The sequence below is a fragment of the Megalopta genalis genome, chromosome 1 (genome assembly GCF_051020955.1).
Source record: "Megalopta genalis isolate 19385.01 chromosome 1, iyMegGena1_principal, whole genome shotgun sequence".
In the NCBI taxonomy this organism is placed as follows: Eukaryota; Metazoa; Arthropoda; class Insecta; order Hymenoptera; family Halictidae; genus Megalopta; species Megalopta genalis.
In genome coordinates, this window is record NC_135013.1 from 10,159,474 (window position 1) to 10,184,487 (window position 25,014).

Genomic DNA, 25,014 nt, shown 5'->3' on the forward strand with positions numbered 1-25,014 from the left:
ACTATGGCGAGGCACTACAGTTGTAGTTGTGTGTATGTAAAGCCTCCTTTACAATACCTTTTAACACTAGAGTTATATTGTTAAAAATAAAATGTCTAGTTATAAACGTCATAACATTTTTCATGGTTTTTAAAACATGTTGGAAGTGATATACACATACGTGTATGATTTCTTTGTGAACGAATGAGGTTACAATACCAACAAATTTGTCACGCCTTGAGATGGTGCTGTAGTGACACAAAACAGTCATTATCTATGGACATGTAACTGTTTTATCCATTAAGATTCATGTGGTATATACGCACATGTAGTTCACAATCTAAATTGTTTCCATTTCACGGAAATGGTTTTGTATTTGCAAACTCTCGATACGTCATGTCAACTTTATGGTTTTTCTTTGAGAAAGCGCTTCTAAATTAGAAGTATATATTAATGAAATAAACTTTCACGAAGTATGGCCAATATTACGAATGGTGTACAAAATATAAAACAACTATAAAGTGATACTTCTCATTATTTATATTGAGGTTAGTGTTTTGTTTTATTTAACGAGTATTGTAGTGTAGTGAGTAATGTTGAATGTTGAATTCCACTTGTATATTTGACAATCTGTTGAACAGCTGACTTATCATAAAGTATAAATGAAATCACTTTTTATGTTTCTTCATTTGTTGTCTTTTGCTTCTTTTGTGCCATCATATGTATCTCTGTAGTATTGTTCTTGAACATTCTGTTGCTTCGTTTCTGTGTTTTTAGCTCCTGCAATAATTTAATTTTTATTTTTTTTTTTAAGTATGCATGATTTCATTTAGTTTGTTGGTGGTAAAATGTCCACGTCAGAGTCTGGTGTCGGATGTATTAGTGAAGTAACGCTTGCAATTAGTAAAGCAAGAGGTTCTCAACCAGGAACAGTGAGAGTTCTTGATAGTCCTGATTCCGATGGATCCAGTCATTCAAATTCATTCACTGTACAACGATTTAATTACCCTGACAATGACAATGTAAATCGAGATATTTTACATCCACCGTTGACCAGCGATGATTTAAGAATACCAATTGTCGGATATGAAGTTATGGAGGAAAGAGCTAGATTTACAGTTAATAAAACTCCTAATTTATTGTATTATAATTACTTATAAATATTTGATGTATTATAATGTGTTTCTTTTGTAGGTTTACAAATTACGTGTAGAATTAAAAAATGGAGACTGTTGGTTCGTGTTTAGACGATACACAGACTTTGTTCGCCTGTTGTCACAATTAAGGAGGCAAAAAGTACCAATCTCACATTTAAGTTTGCCAAGAAAGAAATGGCTCGGTGATAATTTTGCTCCAAGCTTTTTAGAAGAAAGAATACGCCGTCTTCAAGCTTTTGTTAATGGAGTTTTAAGTAGCCCCATTCTGATAGGTACTGCATGTGTCAGAGAATTTTTTTGCTTAGATGAACCACCTGCTTTATCTGATACTGCAGAGGAATCTAGAGTTAGTATATCTAATTTTTTTTATGATATTAATTCTTTAATATATTCATAGAATTTCATTGTACTTTTTTGTATAGGCAATTTTTGAAGCACTAGAGGATACAATTTATCATTTGCGTCAACAGTTAAGAGAAAGAGATGCTGCACTTGCAGCTGAAACGGCTTTATGTAATGAACTGAGGAAGAAGCTACATCAGTTATTAAGGTAATTAATTAGTGTTATAAAATAAAATGGAAGTATATGTTTAAGTAAATATTTGAAGTCATCTTTATCAAATAATGTTTTAGTGAAAGACAAACCTGCTTAAAATGTGGTGCACCTCAATAACAGTTTCGACCTGTGAAGTACTTGGTACAAGTTATTGGTATAATTAGTTGACTTCAATTTGGCTATACAGGTTTCGTTTTGAATTCCTTACACTAAAGATATTTAAAGAGAAGATGTTACACGTTAATGATATATTTTATGATTTTCATTGCATGGTATAATTATCGTACATACAAAACAAATTAACAACTACATTTGAAAAACGTTCCTTAGAGAAGTAAGTACATTGAGCTTTCTTTGCATTGAATGTACTTTTCAATCCAGTTACATAAAAGCCTCGAACAGGTGCCTTAAAGTAATAATACACGAATGTCTATTTTTGTGTCTTTAATAGTTGCAATACTTTGACAAAAAGAAGAAACGATAGTGAATGAAATATTACAGTAACAAAATTACGAATATATGTCAAAGTATATCCATTTTTTAAACAATTAACTTTTTTATAAGTCAACATATTTTATAGTTTTGTTTATATCGTGTTATAATAGTCCTGAGGTTGATTGCATTTTTACAATTGACATTAATATTTATAATATTTATTATCACAATATTGTAATAACATTTTTTATATACCATAAGAAGAATTGGTATTACAATATTTTGACTTGCAGAGTATATTTATGTACAGATATAATAAATATTTGATATTTCTGTAAATTATATTTGCAGTTTTACATGTTGAACATTGTAATATAGTTAATATTTATTATATCTCCGCGATAATTTTATAAAACATTTACAATACTGCACAATATTTTAAAAGAGCTGTTATACTTTTGAATTAACTCTACAATTAAATCTCATGGAGCTGCAGAATTTTTTATTAAAAATATAAAACTGAGTAAAATGTTATTGAATATTATATATGACGCAGTATATCCATTGATTCTACTGTTCTTATCATGTAAAGACTGAATTTCTGATATGATTTGAATAATGATAATGACAAGGAAAGCAATCTCGTTTCTTTATGATGTCGAAACCCAGCCTTAACTCGTATACTAAAACTTCTAAATAACTAAAAAACTTAACTAGAATATTACGTAGATGAATCGTGTTTCGATATGTACATACATTAAATGTTATCTATAAAATTACATCATGTCAGTCTTCTTTGTCTGGGGCAACAACTAAACATAAGGCTTGGATCAGGTACGTGATCTTGGCTGAAAAAAAAACAAATAATAGTCAAGATTACGATACTTGTCATGGAAATACTTTGTTACAGTTAATTATACTCACCCGCCAAAGTACTTCTGACCTTTTTGTACACGTATGTATGATAAATGACAAGACCAAATAAAATAAATAATAATGCAAAGAGGTATTTAGGCGTTGGTTCAGACACAATCGGTGTCACAGCTAAGAAGATGGAGACACCCAATACCAACCACGGTATTACAATCGGCACCTTGTACGGCCTGGGTGCATCTGGCTTTGTCTTCCTCATGATTAACAGGGCCACCATAGCAAATCCATAAAACACCCAAATCAAGAAACTGGCGAACTCAATCAGTGCATTTATGTTTCCTAGAAGCATGCAAATTAATGCCAGGATTCCTTGGAATGCTACAGCCGCGGCTGGAGTCATCTTTTCTATGTGAACGAAGCTGAACACTCTCGGCACATGGCCTTCTCCTCCAGCCACGTAGCAAAGTCTTGACACTCCAAATTGAATGCTTAAACTGCAGCCGAACGTAGACAAGGCCACGCCAAGAGGAATCGCAAAACCTAGCCAAGAAGGTAGAGCTTTGTCAGCCCAGACCACAGCAACAGCTGGAGCACTGATCATTTCTGGCATCGTTAATACAGCCATGTACATTAAGTTCATCGAAACATAGAGCACAGTGATCAGAGGTACAGCGATTAAAATACTTCTGAGAATATTGACTTCTGGCCTTTGTACTTCTTCTGTAACAATGGCAGCAGATGTCCAACCATCGTAAGCCCATAATCCACTATAGAAGGCCAGAGCTATGTCACCGGTGGATGTGGTAGTGCCATGGAATGGTTTACTCAGGAGCTCTGTATGACCACACCAGAGCCACCAAGCTCCACCACCGATTACTACTATGCAGGCAACAACTTTGCAAACTGTGAATATATTCTGTACTTTCACGTAGAGCTTCACACTGGTCAAATTGATGTACGTGATCAGTCCAAGAGCCAACATTGCTATCAGCTTCTTCAAATGCTGCATCGTCTCCTCTGGCAGCTCGCTTAGATAATGGGAAAAGGGTTGCACACTGTACTCTGCAAATGTCAACATGACCACTGCCACTTCAGCTGGCCTCAGCAGAACCACATAAACCCAAGAACATATGAACGCTGGTATCTGGCCAGCATATTCGTGCAAGGGTGAGAAGGCTTCGATGAAATAAGCATATTCAGCACCTGACCGTGGAACCACTGTACTCAATTCGGCAAAGGCCAAAGCCCCTAGTAGAGACAGCAGGCCGCAGGTAATCCAGACCACCAGACAGAAACCCACTGATCCTGATCTTTCAAGAGCATTGGTGGGTGACACGAAGATTCCGGAACCTTGAAATAAAAAGATTAAAAGCTACCAACTGCGTTAGAAGATACTTAAAATGTTCAAAAAGTACTAGGCTTGGTCAAACATGAGTTTAAAATTATTTAGTTCTTTAGATCTGAACATATTCTACCCTGATGAAAAAGAGGTCACCAACTCAATACATTTTTAAAGAGTGCTATATAAAAATGCGTATTTATTGGCAATATTTAATATGTGGCAATCTTTTCTCAAAAAAAGCTATAGCATGAAATCAATTAGCAATCACAGTTGCTTCACTGTGTGTGAATTATGATAAGTATAATCTCTGCCGATGTATTATGTAAATCTTCCTGTTTGAAGAATGAACTACGCGTATTTGTACGATTATCAGAGCCGCAGGAGATAAAATTACGAGATAAAGTAGTGATGCATTGGCTTGAAACGAACTTGTTTTACGATCGCTTATCTCGAATTTATAAAATTAAAACATTAAACAAGTCTCGTAATTGGCAAATGGCATGAGTTCAATAATCAGGAAAGTTTTTATTGCATAGTAGTCATAATGCAATTAATTATAATTAGCATGAGTATCTTCTCCAGTTTTTTCTTTTTTGTATTTGTTTTTTTGTAAATTATCGATAATTACAGCTGTCACAATTATGAAAAATGTTGCCGAATCGTCGAAGACAAAGGAAATTATACTGTTGTATTAAGAAACGGTCACGTACAGCTTATTCAGCAGCATAATCAGTATAATACCTACATGTTGCTCAACACAGGTTCCACTTAAGATACCGAAAGTATGTAGGAGATCTCATTGATAATTTTATTTTCTTGAAAGGAATACTCTCGTTTCGAAACTGTTTGCATTAACTATTTAACTTCTTCCAGATCCTTTCAAATAATTAATTGAGCGCTTTATAATTGAAATTTTAAATTAAAGTTTCACGAATACAACATTTAATTTACCAACAATTTTCTTTCTCAACGATATAAAAATGATGGGACTTTTAGAATTGAAGAAAAAGAATGAATAACAAATTAATTTCAAATTTTTGTATTGATTTAACAAAGCGTTTTGTACAAATATTGTTTGATAAAACTGTATCTAAAATTCAAATACTATCAGAAATGATTAATTAATACTTTATTACTGGGAACTTCGTCGCAGACTTATTGTTAGATAAATTATTCACGAGATAAAGATTTGGGCCCCGAATAATTCGACGTGGACCTATGGTTCATTAGCTCCGCGGTGTTCGTAGATAAAAAAAATGGAAAGATGACAGATTTGCCGGTCTGGAAAAGTTGATTAAAATCAGCGGTATATACTTGAGAAGGATGTCTCGTAATGCTCATGCGTGTGGGTCAGTAATTAACCTTGATTAACCCTCTTGATTCCTAATCGTGTCAAACTGGTACGCATAATTACTGAAATGTTACGTCAGTTTTCATGTAGCAGCTTTTATAGGTGCAACACGATGTCTCAACTAATTTTCACGGACAGGGAGAAGAAATCGTCGACGAGAGACCGCCGATGCCTATTGCCCATATTTTTCCTTTCTCGGTCCCAATAATCTCGATCGAACCAGATCGACCGGATTACACCGGGATAATCTAGAATCTAGACGTTTGAGAACACAATTTGATTGTAACGTAATGCCTTAGATAAAGTATCGAGGCTTTGTACTCGTGGACTCGACAAAATGAGGTTACCGGATTGATTGTGAACGTTCGTGGTGCCGTTGGATAAGTCAACATGATAATTCAATAGCTTATACTTCTCAAAGATTCCGCAATCAGTCGATTCAATTTTCGCGAAACTCTTAGAGATTTGTGTGTAAGCTTCGCCGTAAAAAAAAGTCACGTACATCTTTTCAAATAAGTACTGGAAGTTCAAAGTATCATAGTAACACGTGCCACGCAGATCAGGAAATACATACTTTCAATACTACTTAATGTCTAAGTGGAGTCTAATCCGAGCTTAACGGTTCTAATAAATGTAAAAAAATAACGTCCAATATAAGGAACAAGTGTTCGATACGATGGTACCGTTGATAAAAATAGTCCTACGACATCTACTTATGGACTAAACGATTTGAATTTTTCATTAGACGATAGAGCGACCAATCCACTGTACCATAACTGGGATACTTTTTTCAAATTTTACCATTGCTTAGAATAACAAAAGAAGATAAAAAGCTCTTTCCTAATTTTTTTTATCTGAACCTGTAACGAAAATTTAAACCGAAATTCTCTCATTTTGTTTCGTCATTCCAAATCCTAACAAAGTAGTTTAGTCATTGTCTAGTATACTAGTCTTACTATCATCTAAAAGAAAAAATGCAAATCGTTTATCCCAGTTTTAAAAAAGTTATTGTGTTTCAAAAAGTATCCGAATATCAAAAATAAAATATTATATATAATATTATATAAATAATATTAATAAATTAATCTTTATTTATTTAATATTATATATATTATTAATATTAATAAATATTAATAATATTATTTATATAATATTATATATAATATTTTATTTTTGATATTCGGATACTTTTTGAAACACAATAATAATTAATATTAATAATAATAATAATATTACATTAATAATATTAATATTAAACAATATTATATATAATATTATACAAATAAAGATTAATAAATAAATTATTAGTTAAATGAATAGATGAACATTAAACAAAACAAAATATTAATCATTTCATATAAGTGGTTACAAACCGAGTAAGTTTTCTCATTCGGAGGAATCAGCAGCTGAGCTGTCATTTCTCGAAAGAAGAAACAAGCGACTTTTATGTCTGTCGCCGTGGCAATGAAAACAGCATTCAACAGCTTAAATGCAACTCTCGGCGGCCGTCGTGAGAATCTGCGGAAGCTCTTTGACTCCCTATTAACAACTCAGAACCCGTGGTCATTATCGGCGTAAAAGCCGAACCGTATTCAGATCCGCGCAATTATGCAATTACTGTTAACTGATCTTGAACACACCGTCTTGGGAACCAATCGAGCCGTCCGCGGCTCTTCAAATATCGCAATATTCTCGCTAATTACCGCATTGAACCGTTTAAAACGTCCAGATAAACGGCCCATAACAAGCCGTTATCTATCTGCAATATGTTAGCTCGCGGTACACGAAGGATACATATTTACATTTATTCCGTCATGGTCGATCAACCGCGTCGGGGCGATCATCGGGAGACAATGAACTGTCCGTCGTAGTCCGTGGCGGTCGGCCGGCGCAAAGATTCATGACTTCGTTAGCGAATAATTCAATTTAGATAGATCTGGACCTGTTACCGAGAACTTCCTATCCTTTCAGCGGCGATCGCGACATTTGAACCGGCCCGGTGACGACACGTGCCTCGACGCAAATAATCGCTTTCGCGCGTAATTCGGCGTCGAATGCGCTCCGTGACGCGAACGCGCGTCCAAGATTGGTCGATCTACCTTATAAAGCACACCGGTGTTTTTCGCGTGAACAGATAATCGACAGTCGGGACTTGTTCCCCTGACAAATTTCGCACGAACTATAACTGTATCAAACACGTTTTCGCTTGCCGATTCTCTTCATTTCTTTACTGAACATTATATCGGAAGATCTGCCCTCGCGACGTTGATCCTTGCGCGCATAATTTCTCGAAAAATTTGTAAACAGTCTGTATCGTCGTCCGAAATTATTTCAAAGATTTCCGAAATTTATTATTTTGTTTCAGCAACGCGGAAGACTCTGAACTCTTTTCGCGCATTAATCATCCCTTATTATATTATATAATATATATATATATATATATATATATATATATATATATATATATATATATATATTATAGATTAAGATTTCCGAAATCTATCATTTTGTTTCAGCAACGCGAAAGACTCTGAACTCTTTCCGCGCATTAATCATCCCTTATTATATAATATATAATATATAAAAAATATATAATAATATTTTATATATATATATATATATATTATATTATATTATGTTATATATATATTATATTTTTCGTTTAAGCGCCAGATTATTATACAACGAATAAATCAGTTTTATTAGATATTAGACTTGGCCGTTTAAAAGCTCTTCAGCAGAACACCAGAAGAACCTTCGTTACGTAAGTTTTGATTTATCGATAACGCGCTCGATGAAACCTCCGGTAACCGTATTTAAGCGTGTTAGTAATCGCCGCGCTGAAAGTTGTAATCGTTATTTGTACAGTTTGAAACCGGGAAGTCACGCCGCGTGTGTAGAAAGAGCTTGGCACATGCGCGGCGGAATCTCGAATTTCAATTTTCTGTATCAGCATTCCGGTCTGACGTTTAATCTACTGTATAATCATCCGTGCTCGAAATTTCCTTTCGAGCAGGATGGCACCGAAAACGCTCCCTTTATCTTCTGCGGTCAACATTTACGGTAACAAAGCGTCTTCGTACGAATCGCTCGCATTTATTAACGCATGCACTTCTCAAAAACAAGGATACTTTAGTTTATAATAATTTAGTAATATAATAATATTATAGTATAATAATTTAGTAAATTATTAAAATTTTATAATTTAGTAAATATTAAATAATATAATAATTTAGTAAATTATTATAATTAATAATTTAGTAATATAATAATTTAGTAAACTTAATAAATCAGTAACTTAGTAACTTCAACCCTTAGGGGGTTAAAACTATTTATTCCCAGTTTACACACTGCCAAGTCCAGACTGTTTTTCAGACGAAGAGTAATGTTTTACCGAAAATTTTTGTATCAAATACAGAGAAGAGATATTCATTTTTTAAATAAAACTTCCTTGATATATTTTCATCGAAACAATCGTGCCTATTCTTCCAATGTTTCCTGCCAGATTTTACGGTTTTATCACCGTAGGATTAGCTTAGTCCGTCAAGGATTAACATAAATTAGTAATTTAGTAACTTTAGTAAAATTTCATTTTTACTGCGCAAGCTAACAATTTGTCACAAAAGCGTGCTCACGACGAGAAATCTGAATTTGACACTTCTAGCCTCACCAATTGGAAAATTTGCTCATCTGACACCGATCTCTTACCGATCATAACAGCCAAAATGATGTTGACCGCGCTGAAGAGACCGAGCTCCCGTTTCAGCGCGACCTTTCCGCCTCCCTTTTCCTGGTCCTGGACCATTTTGTCGGGGTCCGTCGACGGGTGCGATCACAAAAGTAGCCGATCAACCAATGTTTCATCGAGCGGGCACGATTCCGTGACTCAAAGGTCCATCGTTTCGACCTTCGCAGCGGCCGATTTTCTAGGCCGAGACCGGCACCACTAATTCCGCACGACGGAGACACGACGACGACGAATCGGCTGGCTTCCTCGTGCCAGATCGAAGACCGCGTGTGACGCTATCGGAAGATGTCCAGGCCGAGACTGAAGTGTTAACGGGTCAGCTAGCCGCTTATTTTTACGGACTCGGAATGATTCCCCTGATAAGGGTACCCCGAACCCCGTGGCACGGCGGCCGCTGCCAATATTTGTCACAACCGGTGTGACAAGCCGAGGCGTTGTTGACGAATTTTGAATGTCGGCCGAATGATACGGCGACGATGGTACCCTCGGCCGGCCGATGAATAACGAGTGATTAACAAGTTTACTCGAAACTTACTACAGATGAGAGCGGGCGAATCTCGACGCGAGCCGAGATCGGCGCAATTTTCGGAGAGAATATTTAAAATGTCAATTTTAGAGCGGTTAGAGGATGTTGAGATGAAATTGCATTTTGAATACGAATCTCGGTAAAGTGTTTGCGTTCTAATGATGCCGAAATGTAATATTTGGTCGATTTATTTTTTAATATAGAAAATTGGTCCCAGTTATTTTCAGCATCCATCGAATAAAATGTCATTCGAACAATTTTCAAAAATAAAGTACCATTTAAACGAGGCATTTATATTATATTTATTTATGTTAGAATATTTTGTTTTTGCAGATGTAGGCAACATTTTAAATAAGTATAGTATAAATATTATTATATAGTATAATATATATAGTATATAGTATAGTATAGTATATATATATATATATATATATATATAGTATATATTATAGTATATATTATAAATAAGTATTGGTATAGTATATTTTATTTATCTCTGGTTACTATAAATAAATATCAAATATTTTCATCGCGAGCGATCGTCGAACATTTTAGGTCCACGCTTATTCATTCGCAATGAGTCATGTTTTCCATTGTCAAATTATCGGTCCAAATGTCTTATGTGAACTATGGAACGGTTCGAGGATCATAAACATGGCGGGGGGGTTGGTGTGTACGTCACCACTACGGTCTTGTAATAGGTAAATTCGATAAGATAATGTAACTGTAACGACGGTAGTTGGATGGGCAGTATGTATCTCCCGAACAATGCTTCTTCGCTTTGTTGTTTCTATCCCGCATTGTTAATGGTTTAACCGGAAAATTATTATTTGCAGTGATTGCGTGCGTCACTCTGGTTTTATCAGACTTACAATTAGATTTGCATGGATGAACGGTAGGGCAAGGTTTAAAACCGATCACAACGACGTATTGTTCATAACAAACTTTCGTATTTGGATTTCTGAAATTTCGAACGTGTTTGGAAACGTTATTGAATATTGGAAAAATAACTATAAATATAATATAAATATAATGTTATTTATAATATTATATTATATATATATATATATAAATAACATTATATTTATATTATATTTATAATATTATAAATAACATTATATTTACATTATATATTTATAGTTATTATAATATTATAATTATAATATATGTTAAAATCTTTTGTCACAAAACGCTGTTAGAAATTTCTTAATTTATATCATTCACAACTTCGAATGAAACATACAGCGACGGTCATATACGTAATACCACTTGAAAAACGGTACTTTTTTTTTTTAAACTAGACTTGAATTTTTTTTGTACGATAGAGAGACTTGTCTACAAGATAATGTCTAAACTGCTTCTTTAAATTTTATTATTACTTGGAATGATCTAAGCACATACATTGCCTCCACTGAACATTTTAAACAAATAAGATAAAAAAATCACCGGTTTACGAACTCCTTTCTATCGCTATATTTTCTTCGGATTTAAAAAGCTTATTTGCGGGTATCTATTGCGATAGCCGAGTATCGATTAAGAACGTGGAAATTAAATTAGGATTACGATCGTAAATATAGATTGTAAAATGCGCGATGTAATCTGTTATCTCGACTGAAGATAATCATTTAATGGTGCGTTCAGCAAATACACGTGGCCACTCGAACCCAAGCGATGGCCCGGTGAATGTGTATATCGTTCCTGCGATTATTTCGTTCATTTTCCTTTCCTTTTCAAACGTTAGTCGCTCACCGAAAGGAACATTTACTGCTAACGAGATAGATAGGTGTGTTTCTGTCATTCCTATTTGATAGGCCGTTTCGCATGTCGGTTGCCTTATTTTGACAAATAATTTAGGTTAAGGTGTGACACAGTGGACACGCGTGTAGCCTGACAGCGCTAACAGTTTGATTAGCGATGGAAGATGAAGAGGAGATTAAGTGCCAAGACGAAGAGCCAGGTGAATTTTATTTCGAGTCGGATCATCTAGCGCTGAAGGGAAACAAGGATTACAGTACTCTTTTGAAAACGATCGTAATCCTCGAATCTCAACGTGTCCAAGCTATCGAAGACCTGGATAAACTACTGTCCATTCGTTCTAAGGCATTGAAGGACCCAATATCGTTCGTAGCACAGATACAGAATAGCGAACTTCCAGAATTACCAGGACCACAGAAAATTGCGGAAATTCCTTATATTGACTGGTCACAATATAACATAGCTGTACCTGATATGCGTATTAGGCCGCAAACCAGGCATGGACACGTTCTGCCTCATGTGCAAACGAAAACTGAACAGGAAAATGGAAAGGTAAAGATATAAATTAAATTTCTGATAATATAACCGTTTAATGATATTCGTTGGAAATATTTAGATTCTAGTGCGAGGTCGTGCTTTTGACGAAAGCAAACCTGAAACGTTCAATCAATTGTGGACAGTGGAGGAACAGAAAAGATTGGAAGAATTGCTGATAGAATATCCACCCGAAGAAGTAGAAATGAGACGTTGGACCAAAATAGCTAACGCTTTAGGTATACTCTTTGTAAATATTTTCTGGTTCATTGTATTAATTAAATTCATCTTGTTCAATAGGCAATAGAACACCAAAACAAGTTTCTAGCAGAGTTCAAAAGTACTTTATTAAATTGCTGAGAGCTGGATTGCCTATTCCTGGTCGTGGTCCCAAAATGAAGTTGGACGCTAAGAAAGGAATAGGTCACAGGCATCAACGTAGTAATTATTCTCTGTTTAGAAGATCTACGTTCTTTCCACATCAAGATTTGTCTTTCACAATGCCTGATGAGACTAAAGAACAAGCAGTTACAGAAGAATCTGTATGTATTAATTGAATTCTATACTGTAATGTTAACATGAACGACGGTAATTGTGGTATTATCAATGTCTATAGGAGGACGATGCTGGCAACAGTATTATCGAAGACAATCCCGAGCTGAGGCACATAGAATTATTGCGGCAAGTGAAATGTGAGAAAGAAGAAAGTTCTTCTACGTCATATAAACACGTTGGATACAAGGTACATAAATTATTATATTTATTAATTGAATACTTCTTTTATAGACAATCATTTTGTTACAGTGTGCATTGTGCGGAGAAGAGCCTTTAACAGGCACAAGGTGGCATTGCATAGAATGCCAAGATGAAATGGATTTATGCAGTGATTGTGCAGTAGCACAGTTGGAAGCTGAAAAACCATTACACGACCCGTTACATAGACTGATATCTATAAAACCGCCACAGTATACTAGAAATTATGATCTAGACTATTTTCCACAAAGTTTTAGTAATTCTTCCTATAATTACTTAGATCCGAATTTTTTACCAGAATAATAACTATATTATAGTTTGTTTTTTCAATTTTACCATTATTCTTACAATGGTAGAGCTATAAATAATACAATTAATTATTTATACATTCGTAAAAGTGCATCACGCATTCGCGGTCTTTGATTTTTTCACTTGTACTACGTTTAATTCGGTACTATCAATACTTTCAAATTTTAATGCAATTTTTTGTTTGTACTCATTAAATGTATCATTTTTTATATTTTCTCGAATAATTTTAAAAAATTCAAGATACTGATGAATATTGTGTCTGTAAATGAAAGTTTACATTTTAGACATCATAAACTAAGATACAAACTTACATAAAGAAATACTTACATCATTAATAATATTCCAAGAAGCAATTCTTTGGTGTTCTGCAAATGGTATATGTATGCTCTAGTGTGATTTTTGCATGTAAGGCATTCACAATGAGAGCATATTGGAGAAAAATCATCCTCATACCTGTCATAAGATAATAATTAATAAAAAACTATAGTGATTATAAACTAAATTCATATACTGATTTAATGGCATTACCTTTTCTCTTTGAACGATATTACATGTAATATATTACTACAGGTATCGTGGTCACATAAAACTGTTAAAGCTTCTGCATTCTCTGCAGCTACATAAGGATACGATGTATCAAATATATCTACACCTAATTCAATTAAGTTTAATACTGTTAACGGATTCCAACATCCCATCGACACTTTCAATTTTTCATTTGGTAACATGTTCTGAAATAATTACTCTCATCATTTGATCATTTATATATAAAAGTTTCTCACTTACGATGGTCTGTTTTATTATTTCCTTGACTGTCTCTGTCGAAATATTTTGTACATCTGGTCCATTGTTATGTAATCCATCTATCACATATCCATCCACAGGTTTGTCTTTTAAATAATTTAATGATTCTAATCTAGCATCCGCATCGTAGCCACCTTCGACAGCAGCTAATAATGCTGTTGATTTCAAAATTTTTGATTCGTTATGTCTAGATAAACATTGTTCAAACATTGTATTACTACGTCTCACAGCTTTCGAAGCTCTTTTTCTAGTACTATTAACGTTAGTATCCCCGTCGCATATAGCAGTATAGCAATCTGGTTTAAATGTTTCAACAATATCCATATAACGATTGGCTGACATCATTTGTCTGCCACCTCTAGACCATATAGGAATAGTGTCCAGTTTTTGAAAGCCTGAACGTGTTAAATATGCTGGATCGGTAATCGAGAGAAAATTTATGTGTTTCTGAAAGAAAATTTTCATTTGAAAATGAAAGTAAATTTCACAACCGATATAGATATTATTTCTAAACGAATACATACCTGCATACCGACAAAATTTGCAAAACTCATATTAGTCTCTTTCATTGATTCGTACATTAATATTGTAGAGGGTAATGAAACTGACAGAAATTGTGGTTCTGTGGTAACCATCGCAAAGGTATCATTAGTTAAATGTGGCACAAGCCCGCCCTAAACAAAAATAAAATTTTCAGGAAAATCCTATTTAAATTGTACTTTGTATTTGAGTGTTACCTTTGTATAAATAAGAGGAAATGGAGTTTCGAAGCAAATTGAGGGAATCCTCTCGAATTCTGTCAACGTGCCAATGCGAGCGGCACAAGATTTTACCGAATTAGTTAAGAATTTCATGTTGATTGCTAGCAGTTACCTATTTTTTCCTGAGATCCTACGCTACTATACATAATTTGTATCACAGGTTGGTCCAATAAGTGTTAATGTCTATACTGTCGTAAATAATTCATAATTTTAATCGCTATACCTCGCTAAAAGCGACATGTTTAGGCAGACCAGATATAAAAACAGGTGTACTGAGCACATGGACCTTGGTACAACACGTGGATTTTTGAGTCCCAAATTAAAACTGCCTTATCGATTCGACATTTTACGACTGATTTCAGCGACCTCTTTTCATGGACAACTATTAATTGAGATACTATTTTCTAAGGTAATTTTTACTTTTATTAGACGGCTAAAATTTTTCGACGTCTGATTTTTTATTAACTCGTACTATTTAAAATATATAAAACTTTCGAAAATTGCAAGTGATGGTAAGAGCCAAATTACCAACGGATAATAATTTTGGTTAATAGTTCGAGCGTTTCGCCACTACGCGGAACGGCGCTAAATTTATATTTTATGAAGCAAATGATTCTTGTTGGAATTTACATTGCATCTTATGGTCGCAAAGGCAAGAATCATTTGCACAGCTAGATTTAGAAGTACTTTAATAATTAGTGAATTCGTGTTAAGAAAATAGAAAGTAAATTATAAAACGTCCGAAATATTAACACTATTCTGTTTAATTATATTTTAGAAAATGCAGATTCGACAAGAAATAAAATTTAGAAACCTCTTGTAACATTCATATTTTCGTAGTTACTTTGTATCTCGATGCTGACCAGTTACTTTAATTAATAAATTACTAGATGGTAAAGTAGCCAAGGGATTGCTTAACAACATCGCGACCGAACTGCATTTTATTACATATTTATAACTTTATTAACTTTTAAACATTATACACAGTAATAAAAAATTTTGTTCGTCATCCACTTTAAGCTATCTCAAATTTAGTAGATATTTCTATTCTATATTTGGTGCATTTTCAACATGTTTCGTCGTTATAAATACATAAATGCGTACATTCTCTGCAAATCAATCTTAGCCCGTAGCTCTTCGTAAAATATATTAAAAAATGCTGTCTCCCCGAATATATTTTTACATTTTTCACCACGATGCAGGCAGTATTGTTATCAATTTTTCATTAAATACAACGGCACCTTGATCACCCGAACTAGTCACGACGAGCACATTCGAATAATCGAACAGTTCTGTTTTCGTGTTAAAGAGGGAGTTTACATATTTTGAGATATATTAATTAATATTAGTTAAAAAAAAAAGTAGAAAAATTTCAACGAAATTTATACAATTTCTACGGGATTTTCTATTTTTTATCTGCAACCTAATATTTTTGAGACTACTGATCATTTTCGATTCAATTTGTAATCGTAAAATTACGCGCTTTTTTAAATCCGAATTTTGATACAAGCAGCACGAATTTTGGCAACGAAATGTAACGTCTGCAAATGCTATTTAATAATGTCCTGCTCGTTAGGCAAAACAGTTCGAATACTTGAACGGTCTGTTATTCGAATATTCCGGTCAGACAATCGAGGTTCCATTGTACACTAGTTTTTATTTACATTACTCCCGACATAAACTGTCTTCCCTATACAAGATTGCTTCGTTTACATCTCGACGTCGGCTAACAGAGGACAACCATGATGCCGAGACACATGAATTTAACGAATTCCTTTCTTTCGTTTCTCCTAATAGACGGTGCAAGTTAAACAAAAAAGAGATCAAGTAAATAAAAAACGCGCACTCCTCCCCGTAACGAGGGCAGCCCCAGTTTGTTTTATAATCAGGTCGCAAACGGCTAAGTTAATTTCTGCCGGAATTAAAGAAATTAGAAGTTTACGCTTCGCGAGTGCCGGAACTCTCTCGCGAGTACGCGATCGTAATACTGAATCCTTCGGCGCGGAAAAATCGATTAAGAAGATCAGACGGCACTTCCGCTCCCTTTCACCGATCGTTTTTTCACTGCCAAGCTATCCGCGAGCACGAATTTCGTTCATTTTATTCGAACAACCGATCGCGAGCGAGTCCTAACAAAGCAGATTAGATGTGGTTTGACGGCCGAGAATGATTCATTCGAATTACCATGTGATTGGGATAAACATATAAGGTGTTTCGCAAAAAAAGCTTTTATTTACATTTCTTGTTCCTCGTTCGTTAGCGCTATTAGTTTAATCTAAAATTGCAATTAAAATCCCACGAAAAAAGAAGGTCGGTCGCATTCACACTGATCACGTTTGCTGTGGAATGTTTTTTTTTTTCACATAATAAATACAGTGTTCGTTCGTTTGTTTTTTTTCCATTTCTTCGCATAAATTAAAAACGAGTCCTTGCATTTACAACTGAGAACGATGTTACAAGTGGTGTGTAATGTATTGTCGCGTGAGCAAACACGGTGACTCCCATGAGCGTCGCTATCGAATCTCCACGTGCCAACTCGACGGAGCAGTAAGAAAATAGCGAATTTTCCGATCCGGAGGATTGAAATTTTCCCGCGAGACTAAGAAAAATCGGCGATCTCGAAAACCTAATGCCAGCCTCGCTCGACTCTGTCATTATACCCGCGGTAATTAGCGACTTCGCGTTCGATTCGGTTCCTTAGAAATGCTTCTTTCTCGATGCACGTAAACACACTGTGCCGAAAAAAAAACTGTTGGCGCTCGGTTATTCGGGAACGCAATCGTTGCTTAAGAATGAACAAATTTGTATCGACTGCGCCTTACAATCTTACGCGTTCTCATATAGAGTCACTGTATTTGCTCCACCAATTCTCTGCAATGTACCGCCGTGTACATGCACACGCCGCCGTACACTGGTAAACGTGTGTTTTTTTTTTGTACGTGTGAATCCCATGGGGTGGGTGCGTATCGGATAGAATCTGCACGAATTCTATCGCAACGATATTTAATAATATCTACTCACGACGAGCCCGTATACCTTATTTACATTGTCCATATAAACATATACACTGCGCTTTACCGCTTAAACCTATTATCGATATACGAAGTTGAAGAAGGTAGAAAGTACTATTTTGTACCTTAGGTTCTGAGGGATAAAAAAAAAAAAGAAACGTCAGACGCGTGTACAGAGAACAACTCTGACCGGGCCGTCAACGCGAACGTTCGCGCAGCCTCCAGGCTGACCTCCTCAAAAAATCAAATATATGTTACAATAAATTTGATCGATTTTCAGTCGACGCACCTGAATCGATTTCAAAACTGTTCGCACGCACAGCTGACCATGATAATTTTGAAACGAGCCGAGGATCTCAACGCGAGAAGCGTGTACACATTTATACATAATCACGCCTCGACGTAGGAGCACGTGAACGTCGACGGCCCGTCGAACGAAATATTGAGAGAGTTAAAATAAACGGTAAAAGGAGAACGAAACACAATGGGATCCAGGAGACGGGGGAGGGTGTGTTGGGGTGTCGGGGAAGGGGCTTTAAAACAAACTAATGCTGGCCTGTGTGCGAAGATCAATCCTTCGTGGTCTCCGACGCGGAGAGGAAACATCGTTACGTGGTTGGTCGCTCGACATATTGAACTCGTTTAACAGAAATCGCTGATATCCGTCGCTACGAGCGAACGCGAGAGTAGCTTCTAACCGGCTACACCGACGTAACTTAATATGTGTGTGTGTGTGTGTGTTCACATATATATGTATACGTATATATATACATATATATTTAACAGGGAATCTTTAATCGAATCTTAACCGCTAAATAAATCTTACAGTTGGACTGAGTGATAAATTATTATCGACTGTACAACGCCGTAGTCTTTTGCTTCTTCTCCTCCAATTTTTTGCTAGTGTCACTCTTGTTCTCCCCGTTTCGTCGTTCGCCGATTACACCGGGGGGAGGGGGAGGGGGCTCGTTCGATCCTCTCCGAGTACGCGTCGCTGCCTCGTCTTTTTTGGACCACGTGAATCTGTGTTTCCACTTCGTTATTTTTTTCCTTGTTTTTCTTTCCCTTTTCTCTGTTCATTACAAAATATACTTCCTCCTGTCGATCGCGATCAGCGCGGGGTCTAGTGGGGTCTCGAGGAAGATGACACGTGTATCGGTGTGTACAGGTGGCCTCTGCACGGCGTTCGCTTCGGAACTACGTAAACGAAACCGGATAGGAATAGGCCAGGATGCTTACTACAAGCAATCTGACCGCGTCATTGAATTATGTCAAGTCTGACCGGGGGGCGCAGCCATTGTCAGAAGAACGAATAGGAAGCTGCTGGCAAGAAATAAGACGCGACGGACCTCTGTTCTTCCGGTGTAAATTTAAATGTTTCAAGCGAATGGGAGTCGGTTCGAATGGAGGAGAGGTGAGCGATGCAGCCGGATGTCGACTGCGGATGTTCGTGCAATTTTTCATTTTTCTAGACAGACGTTAAGGGAACGGAATCGAATTTCTATTCTCATTGTTCTTAGTGGTAACAGTATTTGCTGGTCAAAAATAGCGTTTTGCTATATCGTGAAAATTTATATAAGCCGTAAACGTATACAGATCCGAAGTCTATTTTCCGTGGATCATTATTTCATTACCGTAACAGTATTTGCTGATCCAAAATAGCGTTTTACTATATTATGCAAATTTGTATGAGCCGTGAACGTATACAGATCCGAAGCCTATTTTCCGTGGATTATTATTTCATTACCGTAACAGTATTTGCTGATCCAAAATAGCGTTTTACTATATCGTGAAAATTTGTATAAGCCGTAAACGTATACAGATCCGAAGCCTATTTTCCGTGGATTATCATTCCATTACCGTAAAAGTATCCTACGCTTTTTCATACACTTCAAGACGTAGAATCACCTGGTCTTTGGCTGCATCGCTCATCGGGTTGACAATTCCGCGTTACGCGGAGCACGCAATTTCGCGGGTATTCGCGGGATGGCTATGCTTTTATCGCGCGTATAAGTTCGCAATTGCAAATGCGCAGCTTCGGCGAATCGGAGAATGGATTTCCGGACGAACGGAGTTCCATCGGATCCGAGATTAGGCACCGTGCATCTTTCAACGAATCACATGTCGCACCGATACGTTTCCACAGCCGAGTTTCTTGCTACTCGAAGGAAGGAAAAACGAAAGAAAGCTTTGTCCCCTATGGGTCTCGCGAGAGATACAACGTTCGTTAATCACATGAACCTTAATAAGTACCAAGTGCCTAATATAAGGTCAAGAATTCGAGATACCCTGAAACTACCCACGTAACAGGTAGAGGAACTCTGACGCGAGTTCGCCGTATACTTTTTTTTTCTCGTTTTCTTCTTTGTCATCGTAGTCGTCGTCGTCTTCTTTCTCTTCTTCTTCTTCTTCTTCTTCTTCTTCCTCTTCGTCTTCTTCTTCGCTTAATTGAGAACGTCAAATAAATATCGATGCCATACGGCCAAGGATTCGTCGGCTCGGACGTGGATGCGAAGCAGGAGAATGCGAATGGCAAGTAGGTATCTATACACAGGACATATCTTACATAGAATAAGATAAAATTAGTTCTTCAAGGTTTCTTTTTTTTTTTTAGACCGTAGTCGCGACAGCTTGGAACATCCTATTTATTTCGTTGACGAGAGTGGCACAAGCATCTGCAACAAACTGGAAGAAAACAGATATTCAGCGACACGTTGTAGAACGGTATGGGGCAAGTTGCGCCGTCATTTTAAAAATTAGAAACTATTTACATCTTTATAAATGAAATACATCCCGGATATTACATAGTTCACTGTACAGAGATAAATAGGAATATAGAAAGAACAAAAATGATATTGAACGTGCTCGTGAACTGTATTAAATGCGTGGTCTAATTATTAACCCTTTGCACTCGACTGGTGACTCAGATAATAATAATTTTATAATAATTTTTATAATAATTTTATAATAATTTTATAGTAATTTTTATAATAATTTTTAAATTAATTTTATAATAATTTTTATATTAACACTATGCTGTCCGGCGGCACCACGCTGGGTGCCATGAAGAAACTATCTGTTGTATGCCGGTGGTACCACTTTGGTGCCATTTTAAAAAACTGAAATAACATTTGAACTATATTTCTTGGGTGTTAAAAGGCGGCAAACTAACTACAGCATTGTGCTTATTTAACTAAGAATTAAGTACGAAAATTCTTGGATGACATATCTTAATTTTAGGAATTTATATTACCGCCAAATTTTTTTTTAAATCTAAAATTTCCAAGCCATTATGCCGACGTCAAACAAAAGAATCATATCTAAGATCTGCGGACGGCATAGTGTTAACAAAGTTTAGATTTAACACTAAACCTACCGCGGTCAAAGTGACCGCTTTCTTATTTTGCAATTCTGCAAAGTTCCGAGACTCTTTCGTGGAAAACGCTTGAATAAGTTATATTATTGGAGCAAGATTTATAATAAAAACTTCTCAAATTCTAAATAAATTCGGTCTTCTCACTTTTGTGAAGCGGTACATGCCAGTTAGTATTAATGCTTGGTAGGTTTAGTGTTAAAAAATTGTTAAAACTGTTGCGCGAGTCCCAAGAGTCGATTTCATCTGCATAAAATGCATTCTATCATATAAAATAAACATACTATAAATGAGAAAAATGATCTTATATTTACAGTGAAAATAGCTTCGAGTGCAAAGGGTCAATTGTTTAAATGGTGGCGCAACTTACGGCTCAGACCACGCTGCTCTCAAGCATTCCTCTCCACGATTCGTTCCATTATCCTATCAAGCCGATACTACTTTATGAAAATCACTGCTCCTACAACTATTTAAAAGCGAATTGAAAATAATCTTCTCCTCGTTACCGTGAAAAGAGTTTAACTTTCAAAGACCTATTAACACTTCCACTTTTTACTCGCCAACTTATAATCACCGTTTCCCCGCTCTTTCAGTACCGCTGCTCTAAATCGGAAGAAACCGTATTATCTCCCATCGTCATTAAGCTACAAAATCCTCGAAACCATAGTCCCCGTCGTCTCTCGCAAGAGCCCCGCCGCTCACTAATTCATTGTTTCGATTAAATTACATCCACCGCTCCGGGGCACTCGAGACTCTCGGTTAAGTAAATTTTTTCTAATTTCCACGGCAAGATAAAAACGACCGCGGGAATTCACGCACAGTGACGTGCCGGAATGAAACGCGCGCGAATTCTCAACGGCGCCGTTCCATCGATCAGCAAATTGCCCGGACAACAGTTTCATCTTTAACCTTTTAGGTACGGCTGAGAATTCTGTGCGAGGCTATTTCTCTGAACGGCAGAGTCTGATATGCACTGTACAGAGTCTGATACTGTATATTCTGTCTGTATATACAGGGTGTCCCAAAAATGTCTTGCAATCCGAAAGTGGCGGGTTCCTCAGGCCGTTTGAAGCAACTTTTTCCTTTACAAAAATGTTCTCCGAGGCACCGTTAACGAGTTATTAACGAAAAACAGTGACCAATGAGAGGCGAGCTCGGCTGGCGCGAGGCGATCGAGCCAATGAGCGGAACTGGGTTTCGACTGCTCGTTGGCTCGGTCGCCTCGCGCCAGCTAAGCTCGCGTGAGCCAACGGCGCCAGCGACCGAGCGGTCGAAACCCAGTTCCGCCGATTGGCTCGGCCGCCTAGCGATAGGCGAGCTCGCCTCTCATTGGTCAGTATTTTTCGTTAATAATTCGTAAACAAAGCCACGGGTTGCATTTTCGCTAAGGAAAAATTTACTTCAAATGATCCCAGAAACTTCTCATTTCCGGTTCGCGAGACATTTTTGGGACAACCTGTATATTTGTTACTATTTCAACGATATCTACAAATTTTTACAATGAGAAGTAGTCAAAATTGATAATACATTAACAATTTTTACTACGGAGCCTCGTACGCAATCGCGTATCAAAATGAGCTCAGCTGGCGCGAGGCGATCGAGCCAATGAGCGGAACTGGGCTTCGCGCGCTGGTTGGCTGGGCCGCCTCGCGCCAGCCGTACTCGATTCTTATTGGTCACCGTTTTTCGTTAATAACTCGTTAACGGTGCCTCGGAGAACATTTTTGTAAAGGAAGAAGTTGCTTCGAATGATCCGAGGAACCCGCCATTTCCGGATTGCGAGACATTTTTGGGACACCCTGTAGACTGTTGTAAATCGATGCGAAGACAAAAGAAGTGTGAAACAATGCATATGTAGACGATTATTTGGTTCGAACGATGAGCGAGTGAGCTACTAGAGCAAGCCACTATAGTGACGCGTCGAGCCTAAAAGGTTAAAGAGAAACACGCGAGAATTACGAGATTACGGAAGAACCTTGAGCGACACGGAATGATCCAGATAATAGGAACCAATTGCTAAATTACGGCGCCGGATCGCGTCTTCGTTAATTTGTACAGTAAATCCGTTTCGCATACGAGAGAATCGCCTCGGATCGAGCTACGCTCGCGAAAGCTGCGCGAGAAAAGTATGATCCGCATAAATAGATAATTTAATTATTGCAGGACCCGATAATAGAGGTTTCAGTAGGATTCACCGTAAGTGCGCACGTAGAAGAGAAACATTTGATCCGGCAAGAGGGAGGAGTATTTCAGTTTCCGCAAGAAACGTTTATGAAATTTTGGCCGCAGATTTCTCCGTCTAATAATTAGAATTAACACAATTCCCTGGAACACGAGTAGTCTCCCACGGCTTCAGCGCGCGCGCGCGCGCGCGCGCCCTCGGCGCAAGAAATCAGTCCACCCAAGGGTCAAGTTAATTTAATAAACCTTCCATGCTAATTTGCCGTATTTGAGCAGCCTCTCCCGTCCGCCTGGGGACCTACTTCCGGGGCGTAGAGGCTTAGCGAACTCACCGAGTCAACGATGGAACAATATCGCTATCCGGCGACGTAGCCGGCCAGACTTTACGTGTTGTTGTACAGCTGATGGTGAGTCGAATGCTGACTCGGATGGGGGTGTTGCAGCGAGTGTTGATGCTGGTGCTGATGGGGGTGCGGATGGGAGTGCTGGTGCTGCAGGGTCGGATGTCTCGCGTTGAATCGGACGCTGCCGGCCAGCGAGCTTCCTCTGCCGTGGGTGCCGACCACGCTCGGCGTGTCGGACAGCTCGTCGTCCTCGGCGCCGAGGCTTCGGAACCTGACGAACCCGTCCTCGGCGACCAGCATCGTCGACCCGGTGGTCGGCGTCTGCTCGTGCAGACCCTGCACCGGTGTGTGCCGGCCACGGTTCTCGGAGCTCCTCAGCGTCTGTATCCCGTTGCCGTGTCGGTTTAACGAGCCGCGACCTTCGTGCGGGAAATGGCCCATGGTGCCCGACTTGCGAATGGAATGTCTCTCGAAGGTACCTGCGACAATCACGATGCGCTTAGCATACCGTTCCACCTTTCTGCCTCGCGAAACAACTGGACGCCGTGTTTCTTATTTCGCGTTTCCCTGTCTCGCCTCGTCCTCCAAGACGGTTCTCGCTCGCGCGGCTCCCTTTCGTCGGTTTGAATTACTGCGCGACAATTTGAATTACTCTGAGGCTAACCGGGACACGTTCGACACAGTTACTTTTTTATTCGGGGTGAAAATGACCTCTACGAAGATAGCACGTCAGGCTCTTCGGTGGTATCTTTTTATAAGACCACGATTCGTGGTCTCGCGTGATCTCTATGAAATTGCAGAATTCGAAATGCAAATCAATAATTTCCCAACGATTTGGTTGCAATTATACAGGATTTTTATTTGGTACTTATTGTGGTACTTCCGGGAAATGTGGGGTTCCTGAGGTCATTTGGAGGAACTCTTTCCTTAGCGAAAATGCAATCCGTGGCTTCGTTCACGAGTTATTCGCGAAAAACGGTGACCAATGAGAGGCGAGATCAGCTGGTGCGAGGCGGCCGAGCCAACGAGCGGCCGGAGCCCAGTTCCGCTGATTGGCTCGGCCGCCTAGCGCTGGGCGAGCTCGCTTCTCATTGGTCAATGTTTTTCATTAATAACTCGTAAACGAAGCCGCGGATTGCATTTTTGCTGAGGAAAAAGTTACTTCAGTTGACCTAAGGAATCACCTCTTTCCGAGTGTTAACATAATTATGGAACACTTTGT

The 25,014-nt window shown here is 37.6% G+C and overlaps 5 protein-coding genes across 11 annotated transcripts in view; 2 read left to right on the forward strand and 3 right to left on the reverse strand.

Moving 5' to 3' along the window:
- Positions 1 to 216: 216 nt before the first annotated feature.
- On the forward strand, positions 217 to 2,763 carry Snx16 (sorting nexin 16). Of its 2 annotated transcripts, none has more exons than XM_033484745.2 (5): positions 217 to 527; positions 813 to 1,097; positions 1,174 to 1,482; positions 1,559 to 1,686; positions 1,770 to 2,763. In XM_033484745.2, exons 2-5 carry the CDS (start codon positions 828 to 830, stop codon positions 1,807 to 1,809), a joined length of 747 nt encoding a protein of 248 aa, XP_033340636.1. In that variant the 5' UTR covers positions 217 to 527; positions 813 to 827; the 3' UTR covers positions 1,810 to 2,763. The 2 variants fall into 2 exon arrangements, with proteins under 2 accessions (XP_033340636.1, XP_033340635.1); XM_033484744.2 differs by having other exon boundaries at positions 221 to 527; positions 794 to 1,097.
- Positions 1,926 to 9,882, reverse strand: LOC117228854 (b(0,+)-type amino acid transporter 1). Its single transcript, XM_033484872.2, has 3 exons — positions 9,402 to 9,882; positions 3,052 to 4,350; positions 1,926 to 2,975 (listed from the first exon to the last, which is right to left on the reverse strand). The coding sequence occupies exons 1-3, from the start codon at positions 9,496 to 9,498 to the stop codon at positions 2,914 to 2,916; spliced, it is 1,458 nt and encodes a 485-aa protein (XP_033340763.1). The 5' UTR covers positions 9,499 to 9,882; the 3' UTR covers positions 1,926 to 2,913.
- A 1,643-nt stretch (positions 9,883 to 11,525) lies between these two features.
- LOC117228859 (Ada2a-containing complex component 1) lies at positions 11,526 to 13,820 on the forward strand. Its single transcript, XM_033484884.2, has 6 exons — positions 11,526 to 11,750; positions 11,822 to 12,274; positions 12,339 to 12,495; positions 12,557 to 12,798; positions 12,873 to 12,998; positions 13,061 to 13,820. Exons 2-6 carry the CDS (start codon positions 11,882 to 11,884, stop codon positions 13,310 to 13,312), a joined length of 1,170 nt encoding a protein of 389 aa, XP_033340775.2. The 5' UTR covers positions 11,526 to 11,750; positions 11,822 to 11,881; the 3' UTR covers positions 13,313 to 13,820.
- LOC117228858 (queuine tRNA-ribosyltransferase accessory subunit 2) lies at positions 12,993 to 15,213 on the reverse strand. Its single transcript, XM_033484883.2, has 6 exons — positions 14,860 to 15,213; positions 14,647 to 14,796; positions 14,105 to 14,569; positions 13,847 to 14,049; positions 13,646 to 13,771; positions 12,993 to 13,577 (listed from the first exon to the last, which is right to left on the reverse strand). Exons 1-6 carry the CDS (start codon positions 14,974 to 14,976, stop codon positions 13,412 to 13,414), a joined length of 1,227 nt encoding a protein of 408 aa, XP_033340774.2. The 5' UTR covers positions 14,977 to 15,213; the 3' UTR covers positions 12,993 to 13,411.
- Positions 15,214 to 17,095: 1,882 nt separating this feature from the next.
- LOC117228856 (uncharacterized) overlaps positions 17,096 to 25,014 on the reverse strand; it is a 502,447-nt gene continuing 494,528 nt past the window's right edge. For all 6 annotated transcript variants that reach the window (XM_033484876.2, XM_033484875.2, XM_076521010.1 and 3 more), the window contains 2 exons: positions 23,781 to 24,271; positions 17,096 to 20,579 (listed from right to left, as the gene is read on the reverse strand). In XM_033484876.2, the coding sequence (XP_033340767.1) occupies positions 23,832 to 24,271 (440 nt within the window). In that variant the 3' untranslated portion in view covers positions 17,096 to 20,579; positions 23,781 to 23,831. The remainder of the gene's footprint in view (positions 20,580 to 23,780; positions 24,272 to 25,014) is intronic.